Below are 16,381 nucleotides of genomic sequence, written 5' to 3' on the forward strand. Positions count from 1 at the left end.
AAAAGTTTTTACTTTGTAATAAAACAATTTTTGAAGAGAATGAGAGAATTTTCGTTTTTACCAAGGTATTCTTTTAAACAAATAAATTGTAATGTAACAAGGAGTAGCAAAGGAAATAAAAAACAAATGGGATTTCCAACATTGTAACATCGCAGCATATTTATTAAGGTCTGTTACGGATCAACTCACCAGCATGGGCGTTATCTCCCATTGAAGCCAATGGCAGTTAACGCCTGTTTAGGTATATTAACCATAACAGACTTTAGTGAATAACCTTCATTGGTTTTATGCTACTGATGGTAGACCATAAGGCATGAAATACATTTCTTTTTCTCATCCTATTAAGTCTGGAAGAAGTGGAAAAACAATTCCAGAACTGGAAAAGACGATTGCTTTGATGAAAAGGGTAATAGAGAGAGTACAAAGAGAGAATGATGAACTTAAAAAAGCCCCAGGAATTGTGTCCAATGAAAAATTATCAAACCTTGAACTGGAAAATGAAAGGCTGAAGGTATTTTTTTCTTCTTCATTTATATACTCCGAGGCAGAAATGAGATGGCTCAGTAAGTTAGCTTTGTCTTTAGTTTGAATCTGTTTCTCATCACACGTGAAGAAAAATCTTTGTCATTTTACATTTTTAGAGGTCATTGTAAGACTATATTGTCATCAGAATCAATACCTCATTCCTTTCTCTTAGGAGGCAGACTCGACATTGAATGGAAATGTATAAAAACTGTTACAACTCTTAAGTTGTCCATCTATAACTGAGATCAAATTAATTTGAAGGCAAATGGGATGGGAGAGCGTTTCATGTTGCACAAATTATAGCAGTTCTGTGACAGATGAAGGATAACTCTGAACTACCATGTACTGTATTAAAAGTGGAGTTAACAATATTAACTGAGGATTGCAAAACTTTTTCTGGAACTAGTGTTTCAGAAACATCTGAACTTTGCTTATTTTAACCTCCACTTAACATATTAGATGACAGATGAATCACGGTGCCTGAACTTTTAATGAATTACACCAATAACATATTAATTATTCTCAGAAGTAGAAATCTATTGGATTATTTTGGAATCAAGTATGTTAATAAGATGATATGAGCACAGACATTTTCAAATCTATAATACTATTTTAGGGCAAAACTACAATACAATATTATTAAAAAATGGTTTTACCCATGTGAAACATAAAATAGATCTTGGTAGAATATTATGTATCAGATATTTGTCAATGTGAAATTCTAGAAAGATCAAGGTTTTTTGGCGTTTGTGTCATTTTATTCTCATTGCCCTAGTCTGAAAAAGAAAAGCTACAGCTACATGCGGGTGGCCAACTAAGTATGAGATATGAAGCAAAGACAAAAGGCCTAGAAAAAGTAATTGCTGAAAATGAGAGACTTAGGAAGGAACTGAAAAAGGTATGAATGAAATATGTATAAGCTGCATTAAAATAACTGCTATGATTAAAATTAGTATTCAAAGCTAATTCCTTTAGAAAATTGTTATAAGACTTTGGTGGGACTTTAAAACTATAACTATACTTGTATCCATCACTATAGCACACTTGATCTTTAAACTATTAATGCATGTCTGAATATTTTTGTGACGGAGCTATTGGACTCTGATGATACTTGCAAACTTAAACCACACAACTTCACAATAAGGAAAGCCTGTGAGCCCTATTTTTTTTAATTGAGCTTAGTCTTCCCTGACCAGGAGAAGCAGCATCACAGGATATTGAATAAGGGGACTAAGCCTTGAAGACATACAAACCTTCATTATTTAATCCATATATTCTTATTTCCTTAACTAAGCATTTATATTACAGCCTTATTCATACATTGGGACGGTTTGTTATAAAACATTTTTTTTTTTGGTTAGTTGAGCCTACTTGTGTGTCTAGATCCATAATACAAGAGGTTGTTTGTGATATATTATTATAAACCAGCAGAACCTGACAGATGATGCTGTAACACAAGTGTACAGCACACAGCTTCCTTGGAACATGACATACAAACGATATCCCAATTGTAAAACAGGAAACTGAAATATCAGAAAAGCTAAGAATAGTGAAGAGAAATGTGGAGATGATCAATGAGAAAATGACAAATGACCTAGAAGAGACCAGAAGTAGACTGAACTTTGCTGAAAGTAGAGGACCACAGCTGGAAGGCGCAGACGGCAAAGCCTGGAAATCTGTTGTTGTAAGCAGGTATGTATGCATTTATCTTGTAGCTTGTGCAGATTTGTATAAAATGTAAGGATGTACAATTACAGGGGCTCATTTCCACAGAGAAATTTGCAGTGGACAGGTAGAAACATAAGATGCTTCATAACCTATCCTAAGCAATTTTAATAAGTAAAATACTTTCCTGAATTATAACATAGATTTTAAATTTCCTTTTTGTGTGTGTAAAGTTTGATGGTTGCTGGAGTGCTACGGTTGCATAAATGATTTTTTTTTTACATACCTTATCCTCATGATTTTGGATGGAGAATAGTAGTGATTCATCAGATGCAATGGTTCAACTGTATAATACAAGTGAACTTGTAAATTATTTACAGGGACGGATAAAGAGAAAAACACCATCCCAAGATACATACATTTACCCAAACAGACAGTCAGAGCTACCCTAAATACTGAATCTATGAATTTATTTTAGAGAAATTTCACATTCCTGGTAAATAGGATTATTTAGAGTAAATATTTAATGTGTTTGGATTAATATGTAGTACTATACCACTATAGAAGACCACTAAGAAAATCTGCATCCTCAAAATAAGTATCTGTTATTGGGGGGAAGGAATTACAATCACATCCTCAGTCTTTGCATATACATAACTGTATTGAGATTTATATTGATCATTGATTGTATGTATACAGTGGTGTGAAAAAGAAAGTACACCCCCTTTGAATTCTATGCTTTACATATCAGGACATAATAACAATCATCTGTTCGTTAGCAGGTCTTAAAATTAGGTAAATACAACCTCAGATGAACAACACATGACATATTACACCGTGTCATGATTTATTTAACAAAAATAAAGCCAAAATGGAGAAGCTGTGTGTGAAAAACTAAGTACACCCTTACTGCTTCCATAGGAATTAAGATGCTAAGTAGCAGACAAGTGCTGCTACTCAAATGCCCTTGATTAATTGATCATCAGCAAGTGTGACCACATCTATAAAAGCCGACGTTTTAGCAGTTTGCTGGTCTGGAGCATTCAGGTGTGTTAACACAATGCCAAGGAGGAAAGACATCAGCAATGATCTTAGAGAAGCAATTGTTGCTGCCCATCAATCTGGGAAGCGTTATAAGGCCATTTCCAAACAATTTAAAGTCCATCATTCTACAGTGAGAAAGATTATTCAAAAGTGGAAAACATTCAAGACAGTTGCCAATGATCACTTGCTGATGATCAATTAATCAAGGACATTTGATTTGCAGCACCTGTCTGCTACTTTAGCATTTTAATTCCAATGGAAGCAGTAAGGGTGTACTTAGTTTTTCACACATGGCTTCTCCATTTTGGCTTTATATTTGTTAAATAAATCATGACACAGTGTAATATGTCATGTGTTGTTCATCTGAGGTTGTATTTACCTAATTTTAAGACTTGCTAAGGAACAGATGATTGTTATTATGTCCTGATATGTAAAACCATAGAATTCAAAGAGGGTGTACTTTCTTTTTCACACAACTGTACGTTTTTGAGACTGCAGAGGTCTCAATTAGATGTGGTCTCAACTTAAACTGTATTCATGCAAATCTTATGTACATAAACCCTGTTAAATTGATAAGTTGGTCCATTAAAAGGGTATCAAAACCTAAACTCTACTCTTTCTGGGACCAATATGAGTACTAACACCCCATAACAACCTCTTATGAAGGCATACGTGAATGATTTAAGTTAAATTATTGAGGTTTTTTAATATGTAAATGGTTAAAGATTAATTTCTCTCTGTATAAGAACAGTTGCAAACCTTTGTTTGACATCTTGTTCTTGGAAAACTGAAAAGGCTTGTGCTTAAAAAAAGTCTATCCGAGAATGTTTCCCCAAATGTTACCCACAAGGAGCATTTGTTCCATTTACATAAACTCGAATGAGGTAAAGGAGATTAAATGCTTCACATAAGCCTTGGTAACCCTTGTTAAAACTGAAGAAATTACATTTCTGATACTGTGTTATTTCTCTTACATGTTTATAGTCTTAATTTTCCAGTCTGCACAGTCTACTTGTTGTCACTATTTCAACTAACTGACCAAACCTGCAAAGTAACTTCCTATTCTTACTCTGTCAGGATGTATGAAACCAAGATGAAGGAAATGGAAGTAGAGCTTAAAAAGAAAAATGATAGCATTGCTGATCTGAAACAGCTATTGAAGGGAGTAACTGAGCGTGAGCTAAAAACAGAAAAAACTATACAACATCTAAAAGATGAAGTAAGTAACTGGGGAGAAAATAAAGCATTCATATTTGTATTGCTTTTCTCTTAGAACTACTCTTAATTTATAAACAGTGTTCTGTTAAGAAAACAGCACTGTCTGTGAAGTGTGTTTAACACGTTTCTGGTGTGAAACTGGTTCCTCTATCCATGGGGAGCAAATAAGAGAAACAAAGAAACGGCAACAATCCCAAATACTGTACAGTACTGCACTGACACACTTTATTCGAGCAAATACCCAGTATGTACCTGGCAGATACCTGGAATGCGCCGCTCCTCACCTCTGACAAGCCCCGTTGCGTTTGCCTTCCCAGCCTGGGTTCATGCCTGGCTGACTGGCGGCTGATCTGTTAAATGATAATGATTAGGATTTAATAGGCTGCAATGCTTCGCGTGTCTACCAGATGGCATAAATTCATGAATTGTAATGCAGTATATATATATATATATATATATATATATATATATATATATATATATATATATATATATATATATATATATATATATATATATACTGTGCAGTATTGCAGCCAGCGGGAATAAAATGCTTCAATCCCTGCCTGGAAAATACCTCAATGCACTCGGGCAGAAAACAGTCACAAACCTCAATACACCCGGGTATACCCGAATTCGTGGGACTAGCCGAGCTTGAATAAAGTGTGTCGCCAGTGTAGCTGTCTCATTTGCTGTAATACTGTACATCATATAGGAGAAAGTAGGGGAGTAAGAAAATTATCCATTCAAAAAAATATTACTGAAATAATATATGTTGCAAAAAGTATAAAGTTTCATGTTAAAAACCTTTTCAGCATAAACAAAATAATAAGTGCTCCCTTACCAAATTTGAACAAATGAACAGGCCAACACCCTGGAAAACAGATTTTACATTTTGTGCCAAAGGTAGCCTTTTATCAAGAGTATGATCTGGCACATATTATAGCCCAAGTTTAAATACTCTCATCCCTGCACGTGTACACGCTGTTCTAAGGCGGCCGCCATGTTGGCGTCTAAAGTCATTGCGTAAATGTATATACAGCAGCTAGTGTGTAGTATAATAAACTAAACATGCCTGAAGTATAATAAAGATCTAATAAACATACTAACATATCAGGGTAAACATAAAGAAGCAATATGGTTGAAGAGAAAGATTCATGAGGCAAAAGTCTATACATACAGGCATACCCCGGTTTAAGTACACTCACTTTAAGTACACTCGCGAGTAAGTACATATCGCCCAATAGGCAAACGGCAACTCACGCATGCGCCTGTCATCATGTCCTGAACAGCAATACCGGCTCCCTACCTGTACCGAAGCTGTGTGCAAGCAGGGAGACTATAGAGCCTGTTACAAATGCGTTATTTACATCAGTTATGCACGTATATAACGATTGCAGTACAGTACATGCATCGATAAGTGGGGAAAAGGTAGTGCTTCACTTTAAGTACATTTTCACTTTACATACATGCTCCGGTCCCATTGCGTACGTTAATGCGGGGTATGCCTGTATATTCCTATTTCGTATTATTATTATTATGCCAGTTTTGAGGGTTTTGTTTTCTGTTGATCCACTGAAAGAAGTTTGACATTCGGAGCGCTGGTAACCTATATGCTTTGCTCTACATCATTGTTTTTATATATTTAAAATGTAAGTTACATGGTTTTCTTAAAACAATACATCTTATAAAAAAACAAAAAAACAAATATGAATGTGTGCCTCTAATATTTTGTATTTGTTACCAAAGATTGAGCTACTGAAACATTTTCCTGAAGATGCAAAAACAGAAGAAGGCCTCACCAGGGATTTTCAGATACTCCGGTAAAACTATATCAATTACAGTAGCTTTGTTTTATAGATTGTTACATATACACTATATATACAGCTGAACCCCATTATAATGTGGTCCTCGGGGTCCACAGAATGAGACTGCGTTATATTCGGGATCGCGTTATAAAATTTTGCAGCCGTGCAAGGACTTACCGGCATCTGCAGCTTTTTCGTCTCTGCAGCTCTCCCTTGTTCATCAGGCTGTGTCCATGTGCGCTGCAATTACATAGACTTTCGAGTGCAGAGGAGGGTCACATGACACACACACACTCTACAAGCCCCAGAGGGAGAAACGCGTTGGGTTTGTTTTTTGTTATGATGTTGTGCATAGTCTCAGTGTTAAAGATGATCTTCTACACTTGGGCACATATTGGAGGTACTCCTGAAGAACCCTTCTCTTTCTTAGTCATGTCGAAAACTGAACCTTAACATGGGTGGTGTAGCTGTCAACTACAACAGGAGCGTCCAAAGTTACTCTCCCCAATGCTTTGCATCCACAGTGGCAAGACATTGTGGGGGGTGTGACTTTTGACGCTCCGGCAGTACTTGATGGCTACACCACCCATGCTCTCTGCACACACAGAGCTGCAGTTTCGGGCCTTGGTAAGCTTGTGTTCCCCCTTGTGCTCAGGACATTGGGATCAATCAGTTTTATTTTATTTTTAACAATAGTCTGAGTAGGCAATCAGATTTATTAAATAAGGGTTCATGAAACAAATATTTTCTTGCAGGAGGTGCGCAATGTAAAAAAGGTTGTTAACCACTGCTCTATACTAACCTTTCACTTTGTATTGATGATTGCATGTACTCCTTATTCAAATAGATCCTGCTTCTTTGAGGATAAACTAAAATATTATTATTATATTTTATTTGCAGTAAACTGAAGTGATTACCTGTGTTACAGATTAGCCAATAGTCGCCTGGAGAATGAAAAGGCTGAATTGGTTCACCAGATGGAAGTTTATAGACAGCAAATTGGTGTATCTACACATGCAATCAGTACATCTGGTATGTATTTTATTTTCAGTAATATGAACATTAAATACATTTTTCCTACATCTTATTTACCATTTGTTGAATCTTAGAGTTAGCAAAATTATTTGTGTCAAGGAGTATTGATCCTCTTTAGTAGAGTTCTGTTTCTTCTTAACTTATTACTGACTGAAAAGCAACATTACAGTTGTACATAAAAATGAAATAAATGCTGCACTTCTGATACAGGAGGAAGAAATATCAAGAAAAACAAAACAAAAAAACAAGAACCTTTGCTTCAAAGACCTTAAAGTAACATCAGTCTTGGATTACCACTGTTCATTAAAACTGGTTTTAAAATATGATGCGGCATCTAAAAGCTTAAAAATGTAAATTTTATAATTTGTCAGTGTTTCTCAACCAGGGTGACACGGTACCCTCGTCTACCGCTGTCCTCTACACGGGGAAGCGCAGTTCCCCGTGGAAACATTCTACGAGCTTTATGTGCAGAAGGAGCTAGTGCTATGTGTGGCGGTGAGGATGAAGAGGTGCATTGTGTGTGGAGAGGAAGGAAGTGGTGTGGTTTGAATAAAAGAAGGGTAGTGTGTGGCGTGTATGAGAGGAGACATGAGTGTGGTATGTGTAACTAGGGTTAAATGTCAGGTGGTAATTGTATGTGCAGGGGTGAGGGTGTGGTCTGTTTGTGTGGGGACAGAGGGAAGGTAAGTGGGTGTGGAGTAGGAGGTGGGGTGAATGTGTGTAATTGAGAAAGGGGGAAAATGTGCCATGTGAGAAGGGGGTGATTGGAGTGTGTATGGTGAGTTTGAGTGTGAAAAGAAAGGTGACTGAGGTCTGAGCAGGAGTGCAGAGATTTTTTTAAATCCTCCAGGTTTCCCCTGCTCAAAAAGTTTAAGCCACTAATGCAAGTTGTCCTCTTATCAGGATTTTTATGCATTTAAACATTTAGAGAAAAAAAACTCAAAGCTTTCTTTACTAGTAGTTCAATTCCTTCCAGAAAATAGGCAAGCTGTAGATTTTTAAATCATTAGACTGTCATTCATGCCAAACAAGTTGCTTTTGGTGGGTAAAAAGGTCAGCATTAATTAAGATAAACCCCTATTGCTTGTTAGAGAAATTTCCCTTAAAGCAGAATCACCTGCAATCATTGATGCTTTTAAAGTACAGTATTATTAATGGCTGAATCCCTACATTAAAATGAAATACATTTCTATTTACACACACATCAGTATTATTTGAATGCATAATAAGGGTCCCCTCTTCCCCACCTTTACTCTCCCAGATCATGCCCTGCTCCTCTTTGCACACTCTCCTTCCCTCTCTTTGTACTCCTTACCTTACTGTGTTTGCTCCTCTTTCTGCACACAGTACACTCCCACTTTTCCTATTCATCTCATCTGTCTCCTCCTCTCCTTGCGGTCTCTGTTTCCTCCTATGCACCTTGCGGTCTCTTCCTCTCTCTTTACACTCCCGCCTGCCTCATGTGCACACTGCTCTCCATCCCATTCACAGAGGAGGGAAGTGCAGTCTCATTGGCTGTCCCTTGGCGAGTGACCGCATGAAAGGAAAAAACCTGGGCATTAGACTATGCCATTTGCTTTTGAGAAAGGCCCTTGAGGCCGAAACGTCAACTACTGGCTAATACATTTTCTATGCAGAAATCCGCAGTGTCCAGGTTTTTTCCTTTCATGCATGATATTAGGAGTACCTAGCAGAGATTCCTGAACCAGGAACACCGGTATTTATATTATTTTCTTTTTTGGGGAGTGAAGCATTATCCTTCAAACCCTTGGTGAGTGACAGGCCATTCAGCCTATCACAGAGGGAGGTGCAGATATCCTTAGCCTTTTTCATAGATTGCATTAGGACATTAACACTTGTCCCACTCCCTCTGCACCCCACTGCCATTAAAATCCCCACCCCCAGTTTTTGCTGGGTGAGTGAGAGGCCATTCAGAGGGATGTGCAGACATCCTTAGTCTTTTATTTTATTATATATATATATATATACCATAATACTGAGTTAAGTTATGGTGAGTAAAAAAAGTGACAAAAACCCTCCACAGGAAAGCAAATGTGCAAACACAATGAGCATACAGTTGTATTTGCATATATATATATATATATATATATATATATATATATATATATATATATATAGATAGATACATATATATAGATATATATATATATATATATATATATATATATATATATAGATACACATATATATATATATATATATATATATATATATATATATATATATATATATATATATATATATATAATGCATACATGCCCACCCACGTTCCATTTACAGCTCCTTTTATTCATTTATTTTTTCTTCCATGATTATATTTTTTAGGATACGATGAACTGCTTGAAAAAGGCAGAAAACATGACAAGTTAATCGAGGAAGTAATCGATCTACAAACACACATTAAAACGTCTGATTTGGAGAAACTACACTTCAAGGTAAGTAATGAAGCAACTATTTTAACGTTTAGATTATGTACAGCCAATGATTGCCAGATTGTTCAGACTCACATTTTGAATATGAATAAGTGCCATGACTAATTTGTCCCTGGTGTATAAATCTTTAACCGTCATAGGTGGAGGAAATGTGATATTTCCAGACCTTGTACCAAGATAAAATACTGGAGTTCTTGGGAGTGAACCTAGGTGTGTGGTATGCTTTGATTTAAAGAAGCATTAGAGAGATTTTGTAGTTATATATAACTTACTGTATTTAAAAAAAATTATATTTATTGCCAGTGTTCGACAAACCTATACATTTGCATGCCCCGGGTGAGTGGATTTAACATCGTGGCGAGCTCCTATTGGCCCAAGCAGCACACGTGTGGTGCTAGGTGGCGAGTAGATTTTTTGGTGATTTGTCGACCACTGTTTATTGCTATTTGTAATGAGTTTTAATGTCCTTTTGGTTGCTTTAGCAGGTTCTGGCACACTTCTTTTTGTACCCAGCAGTGCAAAAGCTTTACTAACAAATAATCACAGATTTGTTACAGCATCCCCAGCAGGAGACTGTTGCTGCCTTGAAAGCTGTAACAATAGACAATGCTACACTCCGTAATATAAGGTTATATAGCCAAATAACTGATACACAAGTCTGATATTTCCTCAATTGAACGGATTAAAACTTGGTGGAGCACCTTCCAATCTATCACTACGGACGAGCTACTTAGCGCGATCAGAAAGCTCAAACCATCTAGCTGTCCAGGGAGCCCTTGTCCTGCCTGGCTAAGGCCGTGCATATAGTGCCCGCGACGGCGATGTCGCCCAAAAACAAACGTATTGCCGCAACGTGCGCTTATACCAAGCACAACGGCGACAATGTGACGGAGCGATGTCGCGTCGCGAATTTTGGTAGCTGCCAATATTTGATTTTTCAAGGGCTGTCGCCTCACGTGACAGCCCCTGAACCAATCAAATGCTAGTACGCCCGCGACGCCGCCGCAAAGCAAAATATAACTTTTGCTAGCGTCGACGGGTGACGTCGCCCATCGCGGGCACTATACGCGCGGCCTAATAAGGAAGCTGTTGTAGAACTGGCCCTTTCATTCTCAAAATTGCTATCAGTCTTCAGGCTATTTACCCACCCACTAAAAGAAGCATTTATCTCACATCTATTAAAGAAACCCTCCCTCGATCCACTGAACATGGATAACTACTGACCGGTTTCTAATATTCGATTTTTAGCAAAAATTTGAAAAAACTAGCGTTAAAACAGTTGGTGAACCACCTAACCCAATTTAATCTATTTGACTTCCACCAATCTAGATGTAGAAAAATTACAGCACTGAGGACCCTATTACAGTAGGTGTCACTGTAGACAAAGAGGGTGCCGCAGCTGTTTCTTCTCGACCTGAGCACGTCTTTCGAGACAGTCTATCACACTTTTGGTAACCAGATTTAAATTGTATGTTGGCTTGAACGGTAAAATACTGGACTGGTCCCAGTCCTTTCTTAGTGACAGTAGTCAGAAAGTCACCCTCAAAGAGGAATCTTCAAACACAATCCTGCTGACTTGTGGCATCCCTTGGGGATAGATATAGATAGATAGCAGTCCAAGCTGCACTTAAAGAAGAAAAAAAGTTTTATATGCAGCCTTTGATTACCTTTTATTGAAAACGAATTACCTAAGCTGCTGATTGATTCTTTCTCCCATTATCAATCAGCAAAGAAACTGGGTTCATTAAATGGCTTCCTTTCAGTTTCAATCAATCCTTCAGTCTGAATAACTCAGCAGCTACAATGTATTATTATATTACTACGGTAACATTATCTATTAATACAGTTTACAGCTGAAACTGGGATTATTGGCAATAAATGATCACAAATAGTAAAGTGTTGCAAAATATTGCACTGTTGGGGAAGTGTGCTAAAACTTGCTATAGAAATCAAAGAATACTGAGTACATTAAAGCTGCAGTTCAAGCTGCCATTTTTAAAATATATATATATATTTTTTTCCCCTTCAATATGTGAATCAATTCAATCTGCACACTGACAAGTGATTAGCTAAGATGCAGATCGATCCGTTCTCCTGTAATTGATCGCTTGCTCCAAATTATTTAATTCAGTTCTTGCATAGCATTCTGGGCAATGTAGCCCTGGAATATGATTGACTGGGCAGTTACTAGATACAATTGGTGCACTGCTAGAGAGAGAGCGAGGATCAAGAGCAGAGCCTATCAGAAGGGGAAGGGGGCTGTCACTTTGAAAATGCTTCCTACATTAGAAACATTAAAAATGTCTTTAAAACATGTTTTTTTTTTTAATGCTACAAGTATTTTCTCATAGTACAGAACTGATTTATTTAAAAAAAAAAACACACATGTAGGATATTGCTTGAACTGCTGCTTTAAAACTCATTAAAAATTACATGGAGTTGAATTAAAAAAAAAATATGAAGTATTATCCAATACTACAGAACGGATTTAAAAACAAACAAACAAAAAAAAAACACATGTAGGAAATTGCTTGGTTGGCTCCTTTAAAACCCTAGGGGACATAATTTGTTGCTAACAAACTTGGTTCCATCAATGATGTCACAGTCAATTCCTGTGATCCTATCATAACTGTGAACGACCTGAATGATTGCTTTTGCGACATCTCTAATTGGATGGCATTGAATTGTCTACAACCTAATGCCTCTAAATCTGAGTTGCTCGTGCTCGGTGCCAAAGCACAAACAGATGCTGTGAGTAAAAGATTCTACCCTCTAAAAATCAATAACTCCACCATTCCAAGGAAAGAGAGAGAGAAGCCTTTGAGCGATTGACAAAAACATAATTGATCAGTATCAGTATTGTTAAAAACTGCTAGTGCCAAATCCATCGGCTGAGACACATTCAAGTGTTTCTCTCAATAACCAATCTACAGATAGTAGCAAGGCATTGGTCCTCTCCAGTCTGGATTTAGAAAATTTGGTCGATGTGTCTCCAAAAACATAATATCAAAGCCATGCAGTTGGTGCAAAACATCACTGCCCATCTTATAGCAGGCAAGGCGAGACCTCATCTTGTCTGTATTACAAGATCTGCACTAGCTCCTGGTGCAGCAAAGAGTTAATTTTAAGATCTTGGCACTCGCCTTAAAGGCTATACATGGTTCCACCTTCCCTTACCTTCAGAACTGACTGACTGCACACCCAAATGGGGTCCTTAGATCTGCCATTGCATCTCAACTGATTGAGCCTAGGCATAAAGGTCAATAAAGTTGGAGGGGGAGCTTTTTGAAGGATCGCTCCAAGACTGTGGAATAAGTTCCCTGCAGCTTTAAGAAATCGGGATGCTTTGCTTCCATTCAGAAAGGAATTCCTTCCTTTTTAAGCAAAACATGGCAAAGAGACCCTAATAACTTGGCAGACAGCTTTCCTTCTCCTGTTCATGTTGTCTGCTCTTTGTTAGTCCTCCTTGTCATTACCCTATATGGTCTTCGGTAGATCTGTGATGGGTGCCCTCCCTAATTTCCCACACGCGTTCTAGTACTGACTTTTGTTGGCGAGTAGAACATTAGAAAAAGTTTGAAATAAATATTGTAGCTGTTACACCAAATGAAGGATATATTGACAGGTGGCCATGAGGTGAATGCAGGGAGCAGGTTATTCACATATTTCATAAGATTAGGTCATTTATTTTCATCAAAAGGTACTCAAATGCCTCTAGGAATGCTACTTTAAATTTGTGCTCTTGCGTTTTCTTTCTACTTGCTTAACATTAAAGAGCATTGAGGCCAAATTCACACTAATACTAACTTCCTATCATGGTTTTTTTCATGTTGCATTAATACAGGTAATAAAATTTAAACTACACCTTTAAACCATATAACTAATTTGTTTACAAAACCAAGCCAGTAGACAAGAGGTAAGAGATGCCTTTTGTTAAATTTACATAGAGTTCCTCTAAACAAAGAATGACTTCTCCTTGAAGAATTTACTGGGGTGGGGGGTGTTATTGGTTATTCTTACAAAACGTTTTATTTCCACGTGTGAAGTCAATTCTTACAGTACTGTGTATTTTTGGATGTTCGCATATCATAAACAAATACTGTATGCGCTCTTCTGCTCCTCTGCTCCTCTGCCTAAGATGCACGTTAGTCATTTGTACCTTAAACTACAACCACTGTATACATACAGGTAGGGGCCTGGAAGTAATAAACACAAACAGCGGTCCACACAGACTGTTAATGTGCAGTCTTAACAGCCCTCCACAGATTGATAGAGGGGCTGAGTAGGGACATTATAACACTATTAAATTTCAGTGAACAATACCAATAAAACATTATGGGAAAGGAGTAATTTCATTATACTTATTACATTGGTAGTGCTATATGTATGTACATATACCAATGTACACAGCACTTGACAAAGTGCAACAAACAAAATCACACAATAGTATAGGCAATGCCTGCCCAGGAGAGCTTACAAATAACACCTTTCATTTTAATTTCATTCTATGAGAAAAGCGGTGTAAAATTTAAGTTGAATGTGTACAAATAGCAGTTACTCTTTTCACTGGTTAATAATAAACATTAATCAGATTTCAACATGTATGCAATTATTAATTCTTCCATCCTTTTATTTCTGATGTTGTGCAATATGAAGACACGTTAAAAAGCCTAGGTAGCAATCAGTCGTTGATACAAAAATCTTTTTTATAAATATGAAGACTTCCACTAAGGATGCAAGAAACCACACTGGGGTTTGTATTTTGACAACTGAAATGTTTGAATCTTGTTTCTTCAGGAAGAGATCAAAAGACTGAAAAAGGAGCTTGATAACTTTGACCCTACATTTTTTGAAGAAATTGAAGATCTGAAATATAACTATAATGAAGAAGTAAAGAAGAATATACTCTTGGAAGAGAAGTTGAAAGCACTTTCAGACCAGTTTGGAGTTCATGTTGATATCCCTGCTAATGTCTCGGTGGGTTGAAGTGAAACGTGTTTTGGACACATGAAACCCATGTAAGAAGTATTGCAAAATGCTGTTTTGTCACAAAATTGACAAAACCACTGTGTCAAATGCACATTATATTTGTTAGGTGTGTATTCAATAAGACCTGACCCTGCCACAAACACCCATTGAGGTAAATGGGAATTTTCACTTTGAAGCTTCCCCCCCCCCCCATCATTCAATATGTGCATCAATACAATCAACACACTGGCAAGTGATCAGCTAAGTTGCTGATCAATCGGTTCTCCTGTGATCGATCACTGAAATTCAGCTGCGGTTTCACTAAATGCATCTTTGGTAATCTTCTGCTGCACTGACAGCCAAAGTTCAGTGAGGAAGATAATGTGACCAGGCAGGCACTATATTCAATTGGTTCACTGCTAGAGAGAGCCGGGAACAAAAAGGTGATGTGACTTTGTATATGGTTTCTACAACAAAAATGCCCGTTACATTAGAATACATTCAAAATATGTCTCATAGTACAGAAGATTTAAAAAAAAAAAAGTAGGGTATTTTTTGAACTGCAGCTTTAAGATCGATGTATAAAGTGCACCAGTTATTTAATGTTGGAATTGGTTTAAGGCGATTCATAAATCCAATTGTACGGTAATAAGTTTGGGCCTCAATGCTTTTTGTTTTGCCGCAATTGAATCTACTTTTTCTGATTGTATTTTTCTTGTCACCTAGAGATTTATTTTTTTATAACAGTTAATCAAATTTGTTTCACGTGATGCCAGTATAAATGCATCGAGGAGCAATTTACTTAAGACTTAGGGCAGAAGTGTCAGGCGTTTGATACATGACCCCCATTAAAAGATTATTTAAGCTAGCGCTATAGGGAATTTATGTACAGAATGGATAAAAAGCCAAGTGATATGTCAAGAGTTATTTGCCACAAACAAATTCTAGCCTGTGACAATGGGGTGAATGAAGCAGGTCTGGAAACTGATACACAACGATTGGGTTCTTGATCTTGAATAAAGTTGAAAACAGAGGTCCACATTTTCAACAAACCCTTAAGCTCCTACATGATTATTCAGCAAATAACCGTAGATATTTGAAATCATTAAGGGCTATTCACTGATATGACTACTACTTTGATGGTTAACAGACATAACCAATTAAAAAGTTTTTGCACATCAGTTATTAAATAGTTACTGATTAGCATATATTTACCTAAAGGATACACAACTGTTTCACATTTAAATAATTTAATAAATTTAGCACTATTTTTGTAGATTTATTTTTGTAGTGTTTACATATCTAAATAAAGATACTCAAGCTTGGTTTCTGTTTTTGTATTTAAGTACATACTTTGAAGCATTGAATTATTAAGCGGCCTCCCTAGCCATAGGCGGGGGGGCTTCATGACCAGGGGGGTCTGGCCTTCCCCTCGCTGGTCCGCCCCCACACCTCCCTCCCTAGCACAAGGGAGGAGTTTCCAGAAGGCCTACTTAAGGCCAGGCTGGCGGGCAGCACGTCCTCTTTTGCTGCCCGCCAGACGATTGACCGGACTGACCAGTCCATGGGAAGGTTGTTTCCCCGCGTGTCGTCCCTTCTCCCAAATCCCGCGGCTGCTGCCCGCGCGGACAGGGAGGTGGGAGCGTGGTTGGTTGTTTGGGGCTC

General features: G+C 37.4%; 1 protein-coding gene across 5 annotated transcripts in view; it reads left to right on the plus strand.

The window, feature by feature from the left end:
• CEP290 (centrosomal protein 290) overlaps positions 1-16,033 on the plus strand; it is a 137,300-nt gene extending 121,267 nt beyond the window's left edge. For 3 of the 5 annotated variants that reach the window (XM_075600465.1, XM_075600464.1, XM_075600468.1), the window contains 8 exons: positions 347-511; positions 1,301-1,423; positions 2,045-2,217; positions 4,312-4,453; positions 6,202-6,275; positions 7,189-7,292; positions 9,642-9,751; positions 14,546-16,033. In XM_075600465.1, the coding sequence (XP_075456580.1) occupies positions 347-511; positions 1,301-1,423; positions 2,045-2,217; positions 4,312-4,453; positions 6,202-6,275; positions 7,189-7,292; positions 9,642-9,751; positions 14,546-14,734 (1,080 nt within the window). In that variant the 3' untranslated portion in view covers positions 14,735-16,033. The remainder of the gene's footprint in view (positions 1-346; positions 512-1,300; positions 1,424-2,044; positions 2,218-4,311; positions 4,454-6,201; positions 6,276-7,188; positions 7,293-9,641; positions 9,752-14,545) is intronic. The other 2 variants (XM_075600466.1, XM_075600467.1) reach the window with 2 other exon arrangements.
• The last annotated feature ends 348 nt before the right edge of the window (positions 16,034-16,381 follow it).

Source organism: Ascaphus truei, chromosome 5, assembly GCF_040206685.1.
Source record: "Ascaphus truei isolate aAscTru1 chromosome 5, aAscTru1.hap1, whole genome shotgun sequence".
In the NCBI taxonomy this organism is placed as follows: domain Eukaryota; kingdom Metazoa; phylum Chordata; class Amphibia; order Anura; family Ascaphidae; genus Ascaphus; species Ascaphus truei.